This window comes from Aedes albopictus, chromosome 3 (genome assembly GCF_035046485.1).
Source record: "Aedes albopictus strain Foshan chromosome 3, AalbF5, whole genome shotgun sequence".
NCBI classification, from domain to species: Eukaryota; Metazoa; Arthropoda; class Insecta; order Diptera; family Culicidae; genus Aedes; species Aedes albopictus.
Genome location: NC_085138.1, coordinates 305,044,266 through 305,067,371, shown reverse-complemented (window position 1 = coordinate 305,067,371; position 23,106 = coordinate 305,044,266). Strand labels below are relative to the sequence as shown.

General features: G+C 39.3%; 1 protein-coding gene and 1 long non-coding RNA gene across 2 annotated transcripts; one reads left to right on the top strand and one right to left on the bottom strand.

Moving 5' to 3' along the window:
• Nucleotides 1-3,844: 3,844 nt before the first annotated feature.
• LOC109418478 (ATP-dependent RNA helicase DDX24) lies at nucleotides 3,845-22,991 on the bottom strand. The gene is made up of 5 exons (XM_029857749.2): nucleotides 22,697-22,991; nucleotides 22,165-22,635; nucleotides 7,972-8,600; nucleotides 4,131-5,171; nucleotides 3,845-4,063 (listed from the first exon to the last, which is right to left on the bottom strand). The coding sequence occupies exons 1-5, from the start codon at nucleotides 22,898-22,900 to the stop codon at nucleotides 3,931-3,933; spliced, it is 2,478 nt and encodes an 825-aa protein (XP_029713609.2). The 5' UTR covers nucleotides 22,901-22,991; the 3' UTR covers nucleotides 3,845-3,930.
• Nucleotides 11,072-12,756, top strand: LOC115260723 (uncharacterized). The gene is made up of 2 exons (XR_009995621.1): nucleotides 11,072-11,804; nucleotides 12,078-12,756. It is a non-coding gene; the product is annotated as an uncharacterized LOC115260723 (long non-coding RNA).
• Nucleotides 22,992-23,106: the final 115 nt, after the last annotated feature.

Here is a 23,106-nt window from a genome sequence, read left to right as displayed (position 1 = left end):
AGTAAACCAACTTTTTTGAAATTTTTTCACTATTTTCACTATTGAATATTTTTTGAATAGGCACTTTTTGGCAGCCATGCTGTCAAAATTTCAATGCTTCATTTTGTCCAGAATAGACCAAAATTGACTTAACAATCGGGCCTGATAAGGCACTTTGATATCTGATGGTATTTTAATAGTCATTTTCAAAGAAAATATTCCCAAATCTCATAAAACTTTTCGATATCATTTTTAGTTTATCCGAGTAGTAATTCTGAATAAGAAAAACAAGTTCAATAAATGCAGGCTATTTCAATTGTTAGTGTTTTTAATTTTTAACTAAAATTTTTTGAAGAGGGAAAAGCCCCTTTGAGTGATTTCCTCAACTACGAAACTATTCTCAAAAAGGCACAAAACCTCTTTATCTTTTCAAAAAATCGTTATAATATAAACTTAAAACTAATGGCTTCTCTGGGAAAGCATCCATAATCGAGCCGTGATCTTGATGCGGATTTGTCAAAGGATGAACCAAGGTAACATGTCTACGACGAAGGAATTTTGAACATCAAGGACAAGAATCGACCTAACGGACGCAGTTCTTGAAAACTGGAAAAAATAAATTTTAAAGAGTATCAAACAGCATAACCAATTTCAATCGAATATAAAGAATTTTCATCATGACGAAAAATTTACAACCTAGAATATCTCTAACAGATACAGGTTATTTCAATCAATTAACAATGTTTCACTCGTTTTATTTTATTTTTAATTTTTAACACACAACTTTTAGAGGCGTTCATTATATTGCAATAAAAAAATAGATGAAAAACACAATTTTTAATGGGTGTTAAAAATTCATCTAAAAATTTATTAAGCGATATTTTTTGTCGGGTATTGAATGTAAAGTCAACCACAGTGTAAGAAATGTAGACTATTTCAACCAGAATACTATTTGGATTAACTAGTAATAATGTCGAAAAGTTTTCGTGAGTTTTCAGTTTGTATTGAATGATTTGTATGAAATTCACGAATATTTTCTTTGAAAAATGACTATTAAAATAGCATCAGAAATCAAAGTGCCTTATCAGACCCGATTGTTAAGTGACTTTTGGTCTATACTGGACATAATAAAGCATTGAAATTTTGAAAGCATGGCTGCCAAAAAGTGCCTATTCAAAAAATATTCAATAGTGAAAATAGTGAAAAAATTTCAAAAAAATTGGTTTACTGGAGCAATTGTCAATTTTACAGGGTTGGTGTCTTCGGCAAGATAGTGTATTTTAGTAGTACCTACAAACATATAGAACATATCACGTTAAAATTTTACGATATAATCATGGAAAAATTCAAAAAACTGATTTTGAGGTTGTGTTTTAAAATTCTCATATTTTCTCCCCAAAAATGAAGTCCAAGCTATATGGTGTCTTCAACAAAGTTACTTGAAATTACATGTTCTACAACTTTGCTGAAGACGTCTACCCTCTAAAACAATATTTTGAAAAAATATTTTTTTGCTCGGGTTCACCTTACAGTTTTACTATAGATAGTAGAGTAAACATAGATCTGCGGACATCACTGAGTGAAATGTTTCAAGCGTGCGAATAGTATTTTTCAGGAGTGCGACTGTTGAATATGACGTCATGCGCTCCATTGTTGTTATTGGAATCGTGACGTCATGCTCGTTTGGATACAAATTTTGACAGTTCGTTTGGATACAACGGATTCATCATCGACGGATCTATGTTTACTCTACTATCTATAAGTTTTACCATACAGTGAATATGCACAAAAATTGAGAAGATTTTTCTGAACATATCTTCCGAAGACACCTACATGCTAAAATGTCATGGCTCTAAGAGGTTTTGATCGTCTTTTTTCAGAATGGTCCCACTGTGTGGCACTCAGGGTCGTGCAATTTCGAAAGGAAAACATGACGTACGACGACTGTAGCAAATCGTTTCCCATGCGAACGGACTGCTGTGATGCTTCATCTCTCACCCAGCAACACACTCGTTCGTTGCTGCTACAGAAACAAGTGTGTATGAAACATGGGATGATACACTTGGATTTTCGTTTCATTTATGAGTCATTGAAATACTTCAACATGCTAAAAACACTATTTAAACCACATTTTTAAATAGTGGTGCACGCCAATAGAATGATAATTATGTTTTATGAAAGAGGATAACAAATTCGACCACTTAAATCCAATTAACCGGCGCCCGTAACCATTGAGAGACTAGCGCGCACCAGTGAGACACTAATGCTCTGACGGGTGAAGCACAAGCAATGCGACCGGGTGGGAGACTACCGAGTGCTACGATGAGTGGAAAAGTTTTTTTTAACGACCGAGTCATTAGAAAAATGTATGAAACACTTGAAGTGACTCATTCAAAATGTTGCATGAAAGTGTATCATTGAAACGAAATTGTACGCCCCTGGTGGCACTTCCTAGCTAACCAGAAAAATCCGCTTTTATCCGTCTTCAACCGCTGCTAACCATGTAGCTTTTAGACGCGGTTGACAGCCAATAAAATTTAATGCGGATTTTTCCTGTTAGAAAAAGAAGTGATTGGGTTGTTTAATGAATAGAATATTGCTATTTTCTATATCCTAATCGAAAGAGCTCGTTTTTCTGAGTATAACGTGATTTTATTGGATTCTAATACCTTTGTTTTGATGGTTTAATTAACAAAACAGTTTTAATTTTCGTGGATACAATGACAGTTCAATCGATAAAGTGACATTTCGACCCGAACAAAAAATTTTCCCCATACAAACTTCAAATGCATTTAAAAAATAGTTCCTGGACTCCAAAAATTATTAAATTTTGGATTTCGACTAATTTTTGGGCGGAGTATCCGATTATAAAGTAATCCGGATACCCCTAAAGAACCCAATTACCCCTGGGATGGAAGTTTATTCGAATCCATCCGAAAATCTGGCCAAATGCTGCCTAGATTTCGCTCAAAACTTTTCGGCATTCCATTCCAATCCTTTCCGGGTACATGTTGAATTCTAGGAAATCCCCTCGGGATTCTGGTTGAATTCTTTCAGGATTTCCGTCGAATCCAGTTTCAAACTCAACGTCAATCTTTATAGGATTCTAGGTTCAAACCTGTCGGCATTCAACTCAAATCTAGCCGGGATGGTTCCCGGTTCTTTCTCACCGAATCTAGCCGAGATTCTCCTCAAACCATCTATGCTCGGATCATATAATTATTGATCATTGATACTGATCAATGGAATTCTGCTCGAAAGTTGTCGGGTTTCGACTGCAATCCTGTCGAATCTGTCCTAAAGTGCCTGAATTCCACAAATCCTGTCTGGATTCTGCTCGAATCGTGTCGGAGTTATGCTCGAAGTCTGTTGAATTCTTTTTGGAAATTCCGTCTGCTTCAAAGCTTTTGGAAGTCTGAATTCTACGTAAATCCTGTGTGGATTCGGATCCACTTCTGTCAAGATTCTGCTAGAATTCTCCTTCTCAAAGTTTTCTGCAATGTGATTCCGAACCGGATACAAGAGAAGATTGGCACAATTTTCAAACGGCAGTAATGCTGGATTATGTGCTAGACGATTAGGTAAGGCAAAGACACAGAGAAATAGACGTAACACTTAGACGAAAATTAATTGATAAGCATCGTCACGAAAACGCAATCGCCCAATGCTAAATTTATTTTGTTTGGTCGGGCCATCACTAGGTGGCGGTAGTGAGCAAAAACGATGCCAGCGCCGTATGTGGCCAATCGACCTACTACCGAACATTTGAATCAGCGGTTGAAAAGGTGATCGATGGGAGGCAATCAGAGTGTGACGTATGTTTCACTGTGGCAAAGACATCGTGTTGAAAAAAAAATAGGGCTAGTTATGAAACGAAGAATCATAAAGGTTTTATTTACATTACTTAATACTAGGATCATCATTTAACCTAAATTTGAAAAAGGTTCTTGATTATTCTAACTTTTTCTTTTTGTTTCGTTGCTTCTTGAGCTGAATATTCTCTTCGACGACTTGCTTCACTAGGTTGATTGCGGAGCGTTCCTTTTCCGCCGGTAGATTCACGGATACGGCCGACGTAGGGAACCTACAATACAAAAGTTGTAAAAATATATTCCTCGAACAAAACCAACCCCAAACACCAATATACTCACTTCAATTCGACTCGATCCATCACGATGGGTGTGGCCAGCAGGCGGCTCAGCTCGAATCTCCTCGCCTTCATCTGCCGTTTCTCGCGGCTTTTGGCCAGCTTGCGTTCTTCCTCTTGTTCGCTGTCCAGGTCCGAATCGGTTTGGAATTCCTTTGCCACCTTGTCCTCCCAGCTTCGGCTGTCGTTGGTCCGCCGCTGGCGCAGATCCATCTTCTCGATGTCCCGTGCCAGATTGACCCGTTCCTTGATCTGCTTCATCATCCGCTCCGACGTGGGATACATCGGCAGATCTTCGGTCCTTCCCAGCGATTGGTTCAGCTTGACGTAGTCGCCGACTTCGTTGGCTCCTATCAGCAGCACCGTGATACCTTCCTTGCTGGCACGCGCCGTTCGCCCGGAACGATGCACGTAGTTTTCGGTGGTTTTGGGCACCTGGTAGTGAATGACGTGGTCCACGTTTGGGATATCCAGACCACGGGCGGCGACGTCCGTGGCGATCAGCAGCGCAGCCGGATTCTGGGTGAACCGTTCCAGATTCTTCAACCGTTGACGTTGTTGCATGCTTCCGAAAAGGCTGAGCGGTTCACAGTTCAGATATCCGAACAGCGAAACGAGCCGTTTGACGCAGTCGATCGAGTTGCAGAACACCAAGGTTCGACCCGGATGTCGCTGCAGGAAGTAGTACAGGTAGTAGTCCTTATGTTCAGCTTTGCACAGGATCCTCGATTCGATTAGGGTATGGGCCGTTCCATGCTCCTGCGTGATGTCCACGACTTTCGGATTCGTCATGCCGATGATTTGAATCAGGTTGTTCAACCTCTGGCCAATTGTTTCCTTCGTGATGTGAACCTTTTTGTTCTTCTTGGCTTTGGCCACCAGGTGCTCCGGCAAGTCATGATCCATGGTAAGCGTGGCGGAGAAGATGTAGTTGCGCCGTAGCTTTGTGGCCTCTTCGTTATTGTTGATCATTTCCAGTAGCTGCTTGAGTTCGTCGAAATGTCCCCGCTCAAGCATACGATCCGTTTCGTCGATGACCAGGAAGCTGTAGATGGGTACAACATTCGTACTTTTGTTATTATCAATCCAGTTGAAAACCTCAGTTTTTGCTAGCGTAAAATACGAGGTCCAACCAACTGGATTGATAATATTTATTGATCATCATGAAAATGATTCTATTTTAATTCAGTTCAGATGTTACAGTGCTGACATTTAAGTTAAATGAAATATCTCTCTGCTGAGCTACATAAAACTTGAAATTATCAATTTTCGATCAAGGTCATCAATTATAAACTTTTAATGAAGTTGCTATCAATAATCATGATTCAATATTTAGAACAAACAAAGATTCACGCAAACGTTTGTTTCTATAAATCAATAGTTGGAATCTTGTGAGGAAGAATCCTGGAAGGAATTCCTGGTGCTATCTCGCAGTGTTAAGTCTATGGTGAATCTCTTGAGAAATCGATGGAGAAATTCAGAGTTTCGCGAAGAATTTTTGGAATAATTATAGAAGCAACTTTTCAAAGAAATGCAGAAATGAATCCCGAAAAAAATTCCAAAAGGAATCTATGTAAAAAACTTTGAAGGAACATTTGCAGGAATCCTGCAAGGAAACTTGGTACGAAATCAAAGTTTCACTCCTTTTTGAATGTAATAAAAAAAATCTGATACAGACTTGCGATGGGGATCTCGATCGATTGGCATTGTTCGGCCGAAAAAACGAAAAGTAACGCGTGTTTGCTGCAGTTGCAATGGGGATCTCGATCGATTTGCATTGTTTGACGGAAAAATCGAAAAGTGACGCGTGTTTGGGACAGTTGCGATTGAAATCTCGGTCGCGTTGCATTGTTCGAAGGAGAAAGTAAAAAGTGACGCGTATTTGGGGCAAATGCGATGGGGTTCTCGATCGATTTGCATTGTTCGGCAGAAAAAACGAAAAGTGACGCGTGTTTGCCCGGATAAAAAAATATCATTGAGTACATGGTAAATATTATTAACATATGACTGGTTTTATTGTGCACAATAAAACAAATAGTAGATATATTGTTACTTTTTACAATAGAAATCAAGCCCATATAGTTCGTACAATAAGTGAACATTAGCTTCATTAGTGACTAATTGATTCGATTGTTTTTCAATAGTTCTATAATAATTTAAAGTTACTATCAGTAAAAATTAATTTAAGTTGTTTTTAAAAAGTTGCAAAAGTGCCTGCAAAGTTCTCATGGACTTTTTATTAAAAAAGAGTTTATTTCTCAATTACACTTGAAAACAATTCGTAACAAATAAATAACAATATTGTTGCTTGGATCATGTTTGTATAATCAAATACAAAATCACTTGACATATTTTTTATAGTTTTCTTTTTAAATTTGAGTACAGTAGATGTTTCGGTTATCGAATGTTATTCGCTAAAACTTCAACGACTGACAGACGTCAAGCCGTGTTGGCAGAGGAAGCTCTCAATGAATAACTGAGGAAGTACTTATAGAAAACTAGCTGAAGCAGGTTTAGCCAAGTGAGGATGTTACGATAAGAAAAGATGAACAATGATTTTTCTAATGTTTTCCAATAAATTAAAGGAATCTAGTAAATAGTAAACTACCATTGATAACAATACAAATACAATTAGTTTGATGGGGTCAATTGAACCAATGTTAAAATAAACATGCAATAGTATTTGTTGTTATGTAAACAGATTTCGCCTTTGAAAAACCAAAGAATTCATATTTTCGGTAACAATTTTCTCCAGCATTTACAGATACTAATGGCCACATGAATTGTGACCGATTTATGGTGTGGATCATATGACCTGAGGTCTGACTTGTGATATTTGGCAGTTATTTGAAAAGATTGAAGATAGATTTTATCAACAGCTGCCAAGCAATACTTACCAGACAGCCATCAGAGTGTTTGATTCTTATCATAAAATGTGCATATCATTCTGGCGGCTGTTAGTGCTCGTAAATGCTGGATATAAATGTTAGCGAGAAATATAAATTCTATGGATTTACAAAAGCGAAAACTGCTTACAAATAACAACTAATATTATTCTATTTTTATTGTAACAACGATTCATTTGACACCATTCAATCAATTGTATTTGTATTGTAAGAACAATGAAAAAACATTAAGATATATTGTTTTCTTTTGAAAATTGCCCTAAAAATGTCTCATAAAAACACAATACATTCTATTGTTTTTCGCGAAAAAGTGTATGAAAATTTTCTCAAAATTTTATGGTTAAGATACATAACGACCACCACTTTTTATTGTAAAAGTGCCATTTACCATTCGCCGAATGGTATAGAACAATAGGGGTGATGGTGAGTGTGCCGTGTAAATTACAATACGTTTAATGGTGAATATTTTTCGAAAAAATGGTGTTGTAACAATAACATTTATCGTATTTTTATGATATTTTTTATCAGGGTGGGGCAGTTGCGATCGAAATCACGGTCGCGTTGCATTGTTCGAAGGAGAAAGTGACGCGTGTTTGGGGCAGTTGCAAAGATTGTTCTGGTCAATCACGGAGTAGCAACTACAATGTGTACGGTTATCTTTGCTTTGCTTTGTTATAAAAATCTGATACAAACATTTATCCTTGAAAGTTTTCCAGAAAATGGTTCTAGAAATTTTGACAGAAGTATATTTAAGAACTCTGCTAGAAATTTCTCAAACACTCCTTTTGAAAATATTCTCAATATCTACTGGAAGAAGGAAGTGGCAATCCGTTTGATTATTTGCTAGCTATTGCTCCAAATAGTGATGCTGAGTTGGAATTAATAAAATTGGACCATTCCGTTCAAACTTCAAATAGTGACAATCATTCAGATACTCACCGAATTTCATCGACCTTGCAGAGATGTGGATTCCCAGCCTGAATCAACTCCCAAAGCCGACCGGGAGTGGCAATCACCACTTCCGGGCACTTTTTCAGCATCCTTTCCTGCTTGACGGCTGCCAAACCTCCGAAAACGGTTGCAATCTGGATGTCCGTATACTTGGTAACCGCTTTCAGATGGTCGTTGATCTGCACAGCCAACTCCCGAGTTGGCGTTAGGATCAATGCGTACAAAGGTTTATCCAGCTGCGGTTGTTCGTCCTTCTCGAGATCCCTGTCCAGCAGAACCGACGAATCCTCACCACCGGGCGTCGGATAGTATTCCAGTTCCTCCGGAGGAGGCGTCAGTTCGTGCCCCTCGCGTTCTGCCTCTTCCTCCTTCTTGGCGGATTTTTTATCTTTCCGCATCCGAGGCGGTTCCGTCGCTTTTAGCTTCATAATCCCTTCCAGCAGGGGAATTCCAAACGCCAACGTTTTACCACTTCCGGTCTCGGCCGCTCCGAGCAGATCCCGCTTGCCCATGATGGCGACCGGCAGCGACAGTGTTTGGATCTCGGTCGGCGTGCGGAAACCTTTGTCCGCCAGAGCTCGTACGATCGGTTCCGATACGCCCAGTTCGGTCCATTTCTGAAATTAGATTTATTATGGAGGAATATTACTCAAGAGGAATTTGACCGAATTCTGAGGAGAATCCATAGGGGAATTTCAGTCTTGCATGGAAGAATTCCTTTGATACTAGGGTAACCTATTGATACGAAACACGATTAACTTTTAATTGAAGGGAAGTAATCCGGCTTTACGGGCCCCTATGAAGTTGATCATCAATATGAACTTCTTTTTTTCGATCAGCCTAGATAGCTGTGTATGGTCGGTAAAGGTTAGTTCAACTGGCTAAGAATACACTACGGCCCGCCTGTTCCAGTGGTAGGAGTTCACTAGTGTCAGTGTGACTAATTCATGGTGTTATGCAGCTTTATGCTTACCGTGACCGAGCAATGAATGATTAGGGGGGTCTTATAAGCAGCCTTAATACTTAATACGAAACCTTGTAAACTCAATCTTTGCTATTTTCAGCAAAAGTGAAAAAGCAAACTCGCGTGTTATGCCTCGAGCATGTGTGCTTGTCAACAACGCAATCGCTGATACACTCTAACTAACTCGAACCCAGAGATGATCTAAAACCGGCTCTTCAAACCCTCTTCGAATGAGTGTACCTAATCAGTTGTACCTTTTAATTCTACCCTATTTTCACAGAACAGATGTGTATCTTCGAACAAATGTGAAGTTTCGAGGTGGAAGTAGTGAAATTTCCACTTGGAAAACTAGATTGGAATGAATTTACATAGGAAAATAAAAAAATATCAAAGCGTGCTACGCCGCCTCTCTATGCTCGCTGTAGACTAAAGCTTGACTTCCACCACCAGGTTCGCTAGTGTTGAGCTATCGAACGGGCAGTGCTTTTCGTGACGAAGATTCATCCCCGTGCTACTTTGCTTATCCTTTAACAGATACGCGTATTTCGACTACCACTTGTAATCTTCCTCAGTGTCAGTTATCCACTACCAGAGATGTATGTGCTGTCACAATTGATGTATTTATTGGAAATATCAACAGGAAATACGTTTATGGTTCGGTTTATTCACCGCACGATAAATCATCCCCTACGGATGCTTTCAAACAGGTCATCGCACACTGCATGCCAAGTCTTTTCGCTAATTATTGGCAGTGATGCTAATGTTCACCATATCATCTGAGGGGAGCGGGACATTTGGCATAAAGTCATTTGGCATAACGCCGTTTGGCATAAGGTCATTTGGCATAAAGACATTTGGCATAACGGTCATTTGACATAATGGACATTTGGCATAATCGAAATGCACCCTTCTTTGTTATGCCAAGTGTCCATTATGCCAAATGACCGTTATGCCAAATGTCTTTATGCCAAGTGAACTTATGCCAAACGACCTTATGCCAAATGACTTTATGCCAAATGACACAGACCCTCATCTGAGGCAGCTCAGACGTTAACTTCAGTTCAGTTCAGGTTTCAGTTTGATGGAGTACTTAAGCAGTACAGATCTTGCATTACTTAACATAGGCAACCGCTCAACCTTTATGGTATCTGCTAGAGAGGAAGTGTTAGATATAACCACAGACAAACAGACGTCTCACTCTACTCACTTCTCATCGTTACCCTTTTTAACGGTTAGTTCAAATATTTTGTAGTTCGCAAATCGCTCGGTCACGGCGCTCGCATGGTTTTTGCTCCTGGTTGACGTTTGCTCACTACTGCCACCTACTGAGTGATTTGCGTAACACAGCCAGCATTGGTTAGCATTGGGCGGTTATGTTTTCGTGACAATGATTTTTATAACAATTTATTCCAAGTGAAACGTCAAAAGATATTATAGTACAAGATACAGATTGTCGCTCTCGTCGCTGTCCGCAACATCCCGGGGCCACGTCTGTCAAACGATTTGTTTACACGATCAGCTGCTGGCGATGGAAGGCTAACATGTGAAAGCGTCTGATACAGAATATTTCAATCTCCATAAAACGTGACAAAATCTAATGAAATTTCATTACTAAAATTGATGCTTCAAGTAATCTGAACCGAGTATTAAATATGGATTTTTTTTTGTTTTATTGTTTAACCACTATTTAATGAAAAATAAGCTTGTTTAGTTTTATGAAACTTGAAATCCACTTGTGCGAGAAAGTATGTTAGGGTGTAAACAAATGTTGGGATAGAAACATTGAGAGCCAAATGAGAGACACTAGGGATCCCTATGCAAATCGTGCTGATTGTCGTCGATGATCATCATAATCGGTGTAGTGATTTCGAGACATCCACATTCAGCTTTGACAGATGTGTACCTGATATGTTACGGCGCCGGAACAATGGTTACACTAGCGACAATCTTTATCTTGTACTATAATATCTTTTGAAACGTCTGTTTGTCTGTGATATAACGCTTTGCTCTAGTAGAATTAGTACCGAGCAATTGGCATGTGTCAGATGAAGAATCTTTATCGGACCATCGCTACATCTTTTTTGAACATTTAAATGTTACTTCGCAAACATTGCTGTGGTGTATATCACCCTTAAAACGATCAACTGCACTTGCAGATTCAAATGTATATTTATTGTGTGACCTATTGTTAAGTTCGAACAAACACTCTTTTCATGACTATTAATAAATAGCTTCGCGAGCAAAGGGCTCGCCCTCTTATTAGCATCTACTGCTAAACCAGACACACGAAATCTCATCCTTTACCAACTTGAAAGAACAACTAATTTGAACCGTAAGATCTTTTAAAATGTAAAACTCAATATATAAAAGTGGCGACGAGAAAATAAAATCGTTCTAACGCGTGTGAAGTGGATTGAAAAAAAGAAAAGTCGGGAAAGAGAAGCGCAGTTACCAATTGCGGTGTGAAAGTGATTCAATTTTGCCACCATCAGCACCTCTCCGGGTGATAGGTTTAAGTGACTGCTAATCCTCATTGCCTGAGTGTAGCAAGCGAGCAGTAGATCTCCTGCTGACACGAAAACTGTGGGTGAATGATTGGTGCAAACATTATCTGTCCTGTGTTCTCTGTGCGGTTATATGTGTAGTGGATGTAGCAAGAACACTGTGCTGAATATTCGGCTTATTAATTGTTCTCCATACCATTTTGATCAAAAGTAAAACTTGCTGGATACACGGTTTTTCGACGATTGAAACAGATGTGCATGAACAAAAGAACTGAAACGGAGATAATTTCCACTGACCCAGCAAGTCACTGGAAAAAGTACGACGAAATTGTCAAGATTGATTATTATGCGTGGTAAGACTGGTGCAATTGCCCAGATACAGTGATTGTGTAAGTTGTTAAAGATTGTCTGCTAAAAGGTTGTAGGGTAAGCTGAATAGCTAAAGAAAGGGTAGTGTTGATATACAAGCATTTTAAACGTGTTGTGCTAATGCATTAATTGAACTGTAGTGATAATTGCTACTAAAATTGACAAATAATTCGACAAAATTTATATTCTAGATGAGCCCGACTTTGAAGAAAATCGCACTGGTTATTTATAATAAGTTTTTCGTTTTTTTTATGAAGGTAACGCATGATGCAGGAATCTCAATTCGATGGCTATCTATTGCGGCTAACTGGCTATTGTGTGGCTATGGAACGTATTCGTGGAACGCTTTGTTGTCGGCCGGCATGCAATGACGTAGGACCGACACTTATAATTGGCAAAAGGGTGCTTGTGGAACAACCAGTAGCTGAAGTAGACGTTCTGGCACGAGAGACGCCTTCCAACAACGACGCTCGTATATACCAAATCATAAGGATGATGATCCAGCGTATGAAGTGTGAATGCCAACTGGCAGTAAATAATTATGTTTTTGGGACTATGGTACCGCAATCAGGTTGTTGTTCAAATAATTTGAAAAATGAACTTTTCGAGTTTGTTATATCGATATCGATATTGATATTACATGTGATCAAATTAGGTTTACTTATTGTATGTCGTTCAGAATTGAATTGTTATTTATATGCTAAGGCGTTTGTTAGATACGAGTTTTTTTTTAAATATGATCGAAGTAAATTCGTAAGGGGGAAGGACTGTGGTGTATATCACCCTTAAAACGATCAACTGCACTTGCAGATTCAAATGTATATTTATTGTGTGACCTATTGTTAAGTTCGAACAAACACTCTTTTCATGACTATTAATAAATAGCTTCGCGAGCAAAGGGCTCGCCCTCTTATTAGCATCTACTGCTAAACCAGACACACGAAATCTCATCCTTTACCAACTTGAAAGAACAACTAATTTGAACCGTAAGATCTTTTAAAATGTAAAACTCAATATATAAAAATTGCGTTTCAGGAATCCTCGGTCCACGAACTGGGATATTTTTACTGATTTGATTGCGGCCAAATTTCTTGGATACTCACCATCCATTGACACTCCAAGTGATTTAGATGATGCCGTTTAAGCTACAACGGCCTTTATCATGGAAGCTTTTGAATAAGCTTGTCTTCTGCGGTCTGCGTGAAGACCACAAGAGGAATCCCTTGGCGGAATTCTGATCTGGCCAAGCTCAGGAAACAATGTAGATAGAGTCGGAACAGACGATGTTCGGCTGGGTCGAAGGCTTTTAGGTCGGCTCGCAAGGCATACAGGAAAGCTCTCCGGTCTGCTAAACGATCCGGCTGGAAAAAACCTTTGTACAAATGTTTAAAGTTTGAGTGAAGTCAGTCGGTTAAACAAAATCCTTGCGAAATCTAAGGATTTCCGAGTGAACGAACTTCGTTTGCCAAATGGCAATCTGACTTCCTCTGATGAGGAAGTTCTGGGATGCTTGTTCAGCACACACTTTCCCCGGATGTGTGGATATTACATCTTCGGATGAACCTGATGTTTTTTCTTGCAGTTATGATTCCCATGATTCCTTGGCCTCGGCTCGGAGTATTGTAATTATAGAATCGATTGAGTGGGCACTTAATAGCTTTGCTCCTTTCAAATCTCCTGGGCAGATGGGATTTATCCTATTTTGCTTCAGAAGGCATTTGATTATTTCAAAAATGTTTTGAAAAAAAAAATATTTGTTTGCAGTTTTGCTACAGGGTATATTCCCAAATCTTGGCAGAGGATATTACTGTGAAGTTCATTCCGAAACTGGGTCGTGCGTCGTATGCAGAAGCAAAGAGTTTCAGACTTATCAGTTTGATCTCTTTTCTTCTGAAATGCTTAGAACGCATTGTGGATCATCACATCCGCGATGTTTATCTGGCCAACATGCCTCTTCATGTGATCCAACATGCCTACCAATCTGGTAAGTCCACTGTGACTCTTTTACACAAGCTTGTTTACGATATCGAGAAAGCATTCGCTCAAAAGCGATCTTGTTTGGGTGTTTTCTTAGATATTGAGGGTGCCTTTGACAACGTGCCTTTCGATGCCATATTAGAAGCCGCACGGGGTCATGGTATGTCTCGAATGATTTCCAATTGGATTCATCAAGTTCTCAAAAACCGATCTTTTCTCGACATTGATTGCGTCTAGCAGGGATTAGGAAATTGAGTGTTTGTGGATGCCCCCAAGGGGGAGCCTTGTCACCGCTTTTGTGGAATCTCGTAGCAGGTACGCTATTGAGGCAGCTCAATAATAGCGGTTTTCCTACTTATGGTTTTGCCGACGACTACCTAACATTATTGGTCGGTACATATGTGCATCAGCACCCTTTTCGATCTGATGCAAAACGCTTTTCGGGTAGTTGAGGGTTGGTATCGCCAATATGGCCATTCGGTAAATCCGAGTAAAACATCTATTGTTCTTTTTACGGAAAGGCGAAACCATAATGGCGTTCGACCTTTGCGTCTCTTTGATTCTGAAATCGTTGTGACTGAACAGGTAAAGTACGTTGGAGTCATTCTTGATTCCAAGATTTCCTGGATACCTCACATTGAGTTCAGAATCAAGAAAGCTTGACCATGGGCCTTCGGGCAATGCCGGCGTACCTTTGGTACAACTTAGGATCTAAAACCCAAGTATATCAAATGGATCTACACAACTGTTGTTCGGCCAATATTGGCCTATGGATGTCTTGTGTGGTGGCAAAAGAGCGAAATGAAAACGATCTAATCAAAGTTAGACCATCTGCAAAGGATGTGCTTAATGGCGATGTCTGGAGCGTTCTCTTCAACTCCCACGGCAGCGCTCGAAGTTCTCTTTGACGTTGCTCCACTACACATTCATCTCAAACAAGAAGCACTTTCGTGCATGTACCGCCTGTGGGTACTCGGTTTACTAGAAAAAACTCCTGTGAACCGCACATCAACACACACCTCGTTGTTTCCACTTTTGGTGAATTGGGACAAAATTGTCCTTGCTAAAAGTGATCTTACAATTGCTTGTAATTTTCCATATAGGACATTTTCCACGAAATTCTCTTCCCGGGAAAAGTGGACATCTGGTTATCTGGAGAGAAGTATTTCAAACGGCATCGTATGTTACACTGATGGTTCCCTTCTCGAAGGTCGAGCAGGTGCTGGTGTTTATTGTCGTGAGCTAAGGCTGTATCAGTCTTATTCACTTGGTAGACACTGCACCGTTTTTCAGACCGAAAAATCTTTGCTCTTATGTGCGGAGTGCAATCAGCACTTCAGCAGCACGTAATGGGCAAAGTAATATACTTCTGTTCAGATAGCCAGGTTGCTATTAAAGCACTTGCTTTGGTCAACTCCAAGTCGAAGATAGTTATCGCTTGTTGAACTCATATCCAGGAGCTGAATTCAGCAAACGCTGTTCACCTTGTATGGGTACCTGGCCATTCTTCCATCGCTGGAAATGAATTGGCTGATGAGTTAGCTCGTACTGGAGAATCACTTGACTTCATTGGCCCTGAGCTAGCTATTTCTGTATCGTGTTAAATAAAGCTTCAGAGTGACATCTGGGCTGCCAATCAACACAAACAATACTGGGATAGTTTGGAGTCATGTCTCGTCAAACCAAATTGTATTGTACTGAGACATCTCCAAGGGTGGCGAAATATCTAACAAATCTTTTTTTATATATATAACGGGATTTTAAGCTCTAGGCTAGTTTATCTCGGGACCCACGCATTGCTTCCCTTCCGAAGGAAGAACTCACATAGTGCGATTTTGTCGCGAGTCTTAGCAGAATTTCAGCATGCTGGTCAAAGCGTTGACTGGCCACTTCGTCGGTGTGGCCACTGTCGACTCTACTATCACATGACGAATATTCAGCAAGCTGATTCATTTGTATATGGTAGCAGTGAATCCGATTATGGAACATCGTATCTTTGATATGTAACTGTCCAGTTTTTGCGCAACTACGTTTCCGAGTACTCGGTAAACACTAAAACAGTAAAAATGACTTCAGAACCCTGAATCTTCAGGATGTTTTGTTGTTCTTGACCCGCTGTGGTAAAGAGCTATAGGCTCTCTTAACGTTTTATGCGTTATTGTAGTGCCCTTTTTTCTAAAGCGCACCACTATGGGTTCAAACGCTCCCTAAAAAGTTTTTAGGGAGCGTTTGAACCCATAGTGGTACGCTTATGCGTTAGAACCCTCTTCTAGGGTGACGATCCTCCCATCCCATTCTGTCTGTCTTACTCGGGTATATGATGCCCAACGCTAGGCAATTTTGAATCGATGTTCGCAACATCGATGTTTTTGTTCCGATTAATCGATTGAAGCCCCACGAAATCGACCGGATCGATTTTTTACATTCGATTTTTCTTTCGATTCAAAAATATTAAATTTCTTTTTTTTTCAGAATGCACTGTAGAATTAAAAAAAAAACATAAAATCAAAGAACATAAAATCAAAGTAAGGACTGTTCAATTTATAAAACGGACAACTTTACAAGGCTATAAAAAGAAGACGCGTAGTTCAAATTTAACCACCCTTGCTTCGTTGTTCAGTACATCATCTTTTATTTTAGTAATGATTTTTGAATAGAATAAAAATAGTATTAATTCATAGAAAATCGGCCAGGTGTTAAATGAGGTGAATTGTACGATTGCTGAAAATTAAATATGTATACATATAAAATTACTGTTCACATATGGTATAGTATGGTATCGTTTTTAAAATCAAATAAGTATGTGCCATGCTGCAGCAGCATGAATAATAAACATTCTGATGAAGTTTAAACTCAATTGGAAAATTAGTTGTTGAAACATTAAAGTATCAAGTAAGATTCGATTTTTTGATTGAAATTCAATTGTAAAGCAAAAAGGACATGAAAATATTCAATAAACAATTTTTTATGCATTCAGTCGAAAGTAGGAATGATGTGGTTTCAAATGCAGAAAACTGCTTCTTAATAGCATTGCTGGTTTGGTTACTGTGCGCCATTACAGGTACATACAGTAATCAAAACAGTTTCGTTCTTTGAAGGTTCTTCTAAATAACAATGCAATCTAATGCAAATTTTACATAACATTGATGTTGGAAATAAACATTTTACATCCGATTGTTATTAAATAAGGTGTACAATAAGATACACTCTAAATAATTTTCACGTCCGATTTACGTGAAATATCACGTAACTCATCCTTATTCTGAAAACCTCAAAAGTTACGTGACATTGGTAACCTTCACTCGATAACCATGTCGTATGCACACCCTGTTTGGTCAAATCCACCTCATTTTCACGTAAATCGTTCTAATGCGTTTGTGTTAGTGTACTTCCGACTTGGAAGTCTCCGTGAAACAAAAATTACGTGAATTTCCGGTGTGAAAAAAAAATCAATATGGCGCCGCGAAGTAAGTTGGTGCTAAAACTCCTTACTAATTACGAGAAAGTTGCTGGAAGTATTAAAAGGTAATTTGGTTGCTAACGACATTAGGCACTAATGAGTATTGACTTTTCATTTTTTAATAATTTCAGAAGATTTTATGTTTCCTGACAGTGACGGAGGACCAGTTCGGCAAGTGCTTAGGAGCTGGACTACGAAAATTTGGAGTCACAATCCTTGGGTTTGTTTAAAATCATCCAATCTTGGAGAATCATAATACAGTTGTAACTGGAGATTCATTGATTTACATGCATTAAAAGAAATATGAAGATTTTGTTTCTTTAATTGATACACATTTGTACCGGCTTGTAGCGTATTTGAGGAGACAAGAGTTTTAAAATCTTTATACAATGCAATGATATTTTTACGGTAGGGTAAAATCTGTGCCTTTTTCATTGCATTTTGTGAGGATTTTAAAACTTCTGCCTCTTCAAATACGTTGCAAGCTGGTTCGGCTGCTCTATTTTCGTTCAAAAATCATGTACAAATTACGTAAATTTCATGTAGTACTAATCATGATTTCACGTAAAATTTACCTAAGACTCCAGTAGCTCTCACTCACATTTCACGTAAACGATGCGTAAAATTCATGTCAAATTTACCTGAATCATCACGTCGATTACCGAATCTCAAATGTGTCCAGCTACTTGAAATTCCGGCGAAGGCTACGTGAAAAATATGGTGGACGAAAACTACCTATCTATTCACGTCAATCGGACGTGAAAATTTTTCAGAGTGTACGATCAACTTTGTTGAAAATAAATAATAACAAGATTCGCTAGAGTCGAAAATTTGCATCAATGGAACAAAAAGAATGCAATTTTTACAATGACCATCTTTATGGATTATTTTTTATGAAGAATGCATTTAAAGTATTTTTTTCTTCTGCATCATTCACAAAACAATATTCTACTACTCTGGACAAATTTTTAGCCGAATCCGTTGTGCTATTGCATCACAGGACTTGAATAAATATTGTTTTATAATTTCATTGCAAACAAGGCATCTCACTTTATCAAGCTGAAGGCTGGCTTGGTGCATTATTACTAACCAACTATTGAGCTTTACCTTTAGTAGAATAGTATAAGATTCCAAAAAACTTCATGAAAATATGCATGTTTAGTATGTGGAAAGTTATGTCGAACTTTGAGAAATGGGTTTTTATTGATGTTTTACGAAAACCGCTTCAGTTACACAATAAAGAACATTTTGCTTAATGTTACATTTTTGCTACATTTGAGAATAGCTATAGAAAGTTATGCAAAGAACTAATAATGATTTTATTGAAAAATAAAAAAAGATATCGCACAAGCAAGTTGTCCGTTTTATAAATTGAACAGTCCTTACATATAATCTAGGGTCCACTGAATAATCCAGACTTCTTGGACAATCCCTCCCAGGAGTCTAAGTGAAGCTTTCTCAGGATTCTGGAGAAATCCTTCTTATGGTCGAGAATGTCCCTTTCAGGGCTCTAGCGCAATCTTCTCATAATTCTAGGTCAGTCCATCTCTGAATTCCGGACATTTTTTTTTTGAGAATCCCTCGCAGGATTCTAGATGAATTTCCCTTAATAATGTGCAAGATCCGCTCTTAGGATCCCTCTCAGGGTTCTGGGGCAATCTCTTTCAGGATTCTAATGGGATGCCTTTCAATACTGCTAGAGAATTTCTCCCAGGATTCTAGGAGATCCCTCTCAGTATTCTGGAATTATTCGCCAGGGAGTTCTGGGGATGTCCGTCCAAGCATTTTAGGAGAATTCCGAGGAAAAACTTCTCGCAGGATTCTTAGGCAGGAGTTAAGGAGTATCCATTTCGGGAATGTGCGGAAATCACTCCGGATTATGGAAGAATTCCTCTTAAATTTTGAGAGAATCCATCTCAGAAAACTGGATGTTACGTCCTGGAGCTCGGGGTGGCCGGGAGACATGACAGTCTATTCAAACTCCCAGGCGTAGCGAAAAACACATTTAAACATAACTTTATTTACTAAAAATTACATTTACAAGACGACACGTATGTTGAACACGGCGGTTACAATTCTTCTAATTCAAATCATATCTGCGATTGTGCATCGACCGAAAGCATCACGAAATGCTATCGGCGAGCACGCAGAAAGGCGAGAGCATGAGAGACAATCCAGTGGTTCTCAACACTGGAGTAATCTCTCCCAGAATTCTAGTGAAATTCTTAATAGAATTCAGGGAGAATTCCTACTGAAAGAGTCTTTCTCTATTTTCTGGGATCAGAACTCTCAGGATGCTGATGTGATAATTTTCAGCATTTTGAAGGAATCTCTCACCGAATTTTAGAGAATTCCTCAGAACTATGGAAGAGTTCCTTTAAAAATTCTGAAGAATTTTTCGCAGCAGTATTATACGGGAATACCTATAAAAATTCTAGCGAATCTCTGGATTCTAAGAAAATTCATTTCAGAATTTGAGGGTATTCCCTACTAGGGGTCTCTACCAAGGATAAAATCCCTTTCAGGATTCTAAAAAAATTCTGGATTATCTGGATTGATTCCTCTGTAAGGGTTCTGGAAGATCCTCAATTAGGATCCCACTAAGACTTCTGAGGAAATCTTTCCCAGCATTCTCAAGAACTCCTCTCAGACTTCTTGGAGAATCATATTCATTCTCAGATTTGTGGCGCAATTCCTCTCAGAATTTTGGAGGAATATTTCTAAGGATTCTGGGGGAATCATACACAAAATTCTAGTGGTATCCTTTCCAAGATTCTGCGTAAGGATTCTGGGGGAATCATACACAAAATTCTAGTGGTATCCTTTCCAAGATTCTGCGTAAGATCCTTTAAAGATTCTGGGGGAATATCTGCGGGTACTCTTCCCATGATTCTCTGAAAATTGGGCTTTTTGGGGTAATCCCTGTCAGGATTCTGGGAATTTGTCTCATGTTTACGGAGTAAACCTTGGGATTGTGGAGCTTTTTTTTTCAAGATGCTAGGACTCTTTCTTTTAGAATTGTTAATTATTGAACAATTTCTCACGAAATTCTGGGCAGAATTCTCTATAGAAATTTAAATTTTGTGATTCCTCTTAGGGTTTCCTCTTAGGGAATCCTTCTCAGCATTCTACGAGGATTTAAAAAGAATTTGGTTTTCTGTATTCTGGAGCAGTTGCTTCCAGAAATCCCGCTCAGGATTCTGGAAAAATCCCTCTTAGTAATCAGGGAAAATCCCTGACAAGATTATAGGGCGATTCTCTTGAGGTTCTGTTGTAATAATTTAAAGTATTCTAGAGGAATCACTCTCAGAGTTCTAGGACAACCCCTTTCAGGAGTTTAGGGTAGTCCTTCTAAAGATTCTGGGGGAATGTCTTCGAGGAATCCGCGGTAATTTTTCTGTTTTATGTGGGAATACCTCTGAGAACTCCTTCTCAGGATGCTGGGGAAGTCCAAATTTTCGTAAGCTCTTCCAGGGAGCATCCTTATCAGATTTTCGGACAAATCCATCTTAGGTTTCTAGATACATTTCTCTCAAAAATCTGGAAGAACACCTCTTATGATCCCTCTCAGGATTCGTAGAATTCAGGGGAATACCTTTCGCGATTCTGGCAGAATCAATCTCAGCATTCTAAAGCAGCGCTTCCCAAACTCGGTTTTCGCGGCGCCCCAACGTATCGCAGGTTCGCTTTTTCCACTCATTTAAGCGATTCTGCATGAGGCCGGTGCGCCGCGATAACAGAGTTTGGGAAGCGCGGTTCTAAAGGATTCCACCCAGGATTTTAGGGGAATTCTGGGAGAATACTTAAAAGGATTCTGGAGGAATTCTTCTCAGGATTCTCGGAAAATCCAATCCTCCAGAATTTTGTGAGAGTACCTATATCTCGTGTTTGTTTGACAATCCCGCCTAGTATTTTGAGGAAACCTTTCTAGTAATTCTGGATTCTAGAGTAACCCTGCTTAGGCTTCTAAGCTACCCTTTTCAGGATTCTGGGTCAAAGTTTCTTGGGGATTTCATCTTAGAAATCCGTAAATCTTTTTTTTTTTGTGAGAATCTCTCTCAGTATTCTAGATGAATTTATTTCAAGAATGTGGAAGAACTGCTCTTGGAATTCCTCAGGATACTGGGAGAATTCATCTTTAGGATTCTGGGATAATCCTATTCAGGATTCTGGAATAATTCGTCTTAGGATTTTGGAACATTTTGGGAGAATCTCAAGGGAAAGCTTTTGAGTCTGAGACAAACTATCACATAATTCTGGGAGAATTCCCCTCGGGACTACAATCCGTCTCATAGATATGGAGTATTCTCTTTCAGGATTCTAAGAAAATCTTTAACGGAATTCAGAGTGAATTCCTACCAAGATACCGGAAGTGTCTTGCTTTCTTTTCTAGGTAATGTCGTTCAGGATGCTGGTGTAATAATTTTCAGCATTTTGAACTTCTTTCAGAACTTTGGCGATTCTGGGGGATTTTCTCTCAGCAGTCTGTGGTCATTTATCGCAGTACTCAGAGTTCTGGGAAGTTTCCTGATCTCAAGATTTTTCTTTCGATTCAAAAATGCACTGTCAACGTTATATCCATTTTCGAATCAGAGTCGCGAAATGTTCGATGTGGAATCTAAAATTTTGATATTGAATTTACAAATAAAACATACCATGAACTTGAACTAAATGCAGAAACGAATCATTTTATAGTTTTGTCATACCTTATCATTTCGAATCGATGTGAAAACATCGATTCAATGCATTCGATTGAATCGGTGAATCGATTTTGCTGATCCGATTCGAATCGATTCACAAAAATCGATGTCTCAGCCAGATTTGCCCAATGCTGAGGCTCATGTTCCTGGTGATGGCACAAAATCCCTAAATGCCCCAAATAGGTAAATGTTAAATTTTTGACTTACGAAATACTCCGCGCTGGAATAATCATCCTCCTTGTCCTTTCCGTTCACTTCTGGTTTTCCCTTTTTCTTCTTATTTTTCCGCTTTTTACGTTTCTTCTTCTCCGGCTCGTTCCCACCTTCACTGGTCTTTTGCACCATAACAAAGCGTCCGGGAACATGATCCTCTTCCATCGTCTCGTCATCTTCATCGCCCTCATCGTCATCCAACCTTTCAACGAGTTTGGCCGTTCGTTTCTCTTGCTTCTTTTGCTTTTTAGTCGGTCTATCATCAAATCCCGAATCATCATCCTCATCGGAACCTTCAGACATGGATTCCGGTGTCCTTTCCCTCCTCGATGGTTTTGACTTCTTCTTGGACGGTCGCTCGTCCTCACTGTCCTCCTCGTCATCGTCGCTATCCTCAGCGACTCGCTTTGCTGCGCCTTTTTTACCCGGACGGGATTTTTCCGGTGCGTCCTCCTTCTTGGACTTCTATCGAGGGAAACCAATTTTTAAACGTTTGCTCAAACTATCCAAATTCGTTAAAAATTACCTTCTTTTTATCCTTGGTCACCAGCGTGCGGTCGTAGTTTTCCAGAATCTCCAATCCGATCAGCCCAGCCAAATCGCCACCATCGTCGGAGATGACCGGCCCGCTAAGTTTCACATGCTTCCAGGAGGCTTCCGGTAGCGTTTTTGGTCCACTAGAAGCTGGCGGCCGGTATCGCTGCTTGAATTTTCTACTCTTTTGCACCATTTTTCACCGAAATTAGCCTAATTTACACTAAATTTCTTGATTTTAGTTTCGGAACAAACACTGAATGCACGTGCTGAGCTGCGAAGCGATTCGCGAAAACATGCGCTTCGTTGCGCTGTGCTGTTTCCAAACAGACGGCTGTCACAACAACGTTATACCGGTTGGGCTGCGTCCTGGACTCGCGAAATCAGCTGTCACCGCCGGGC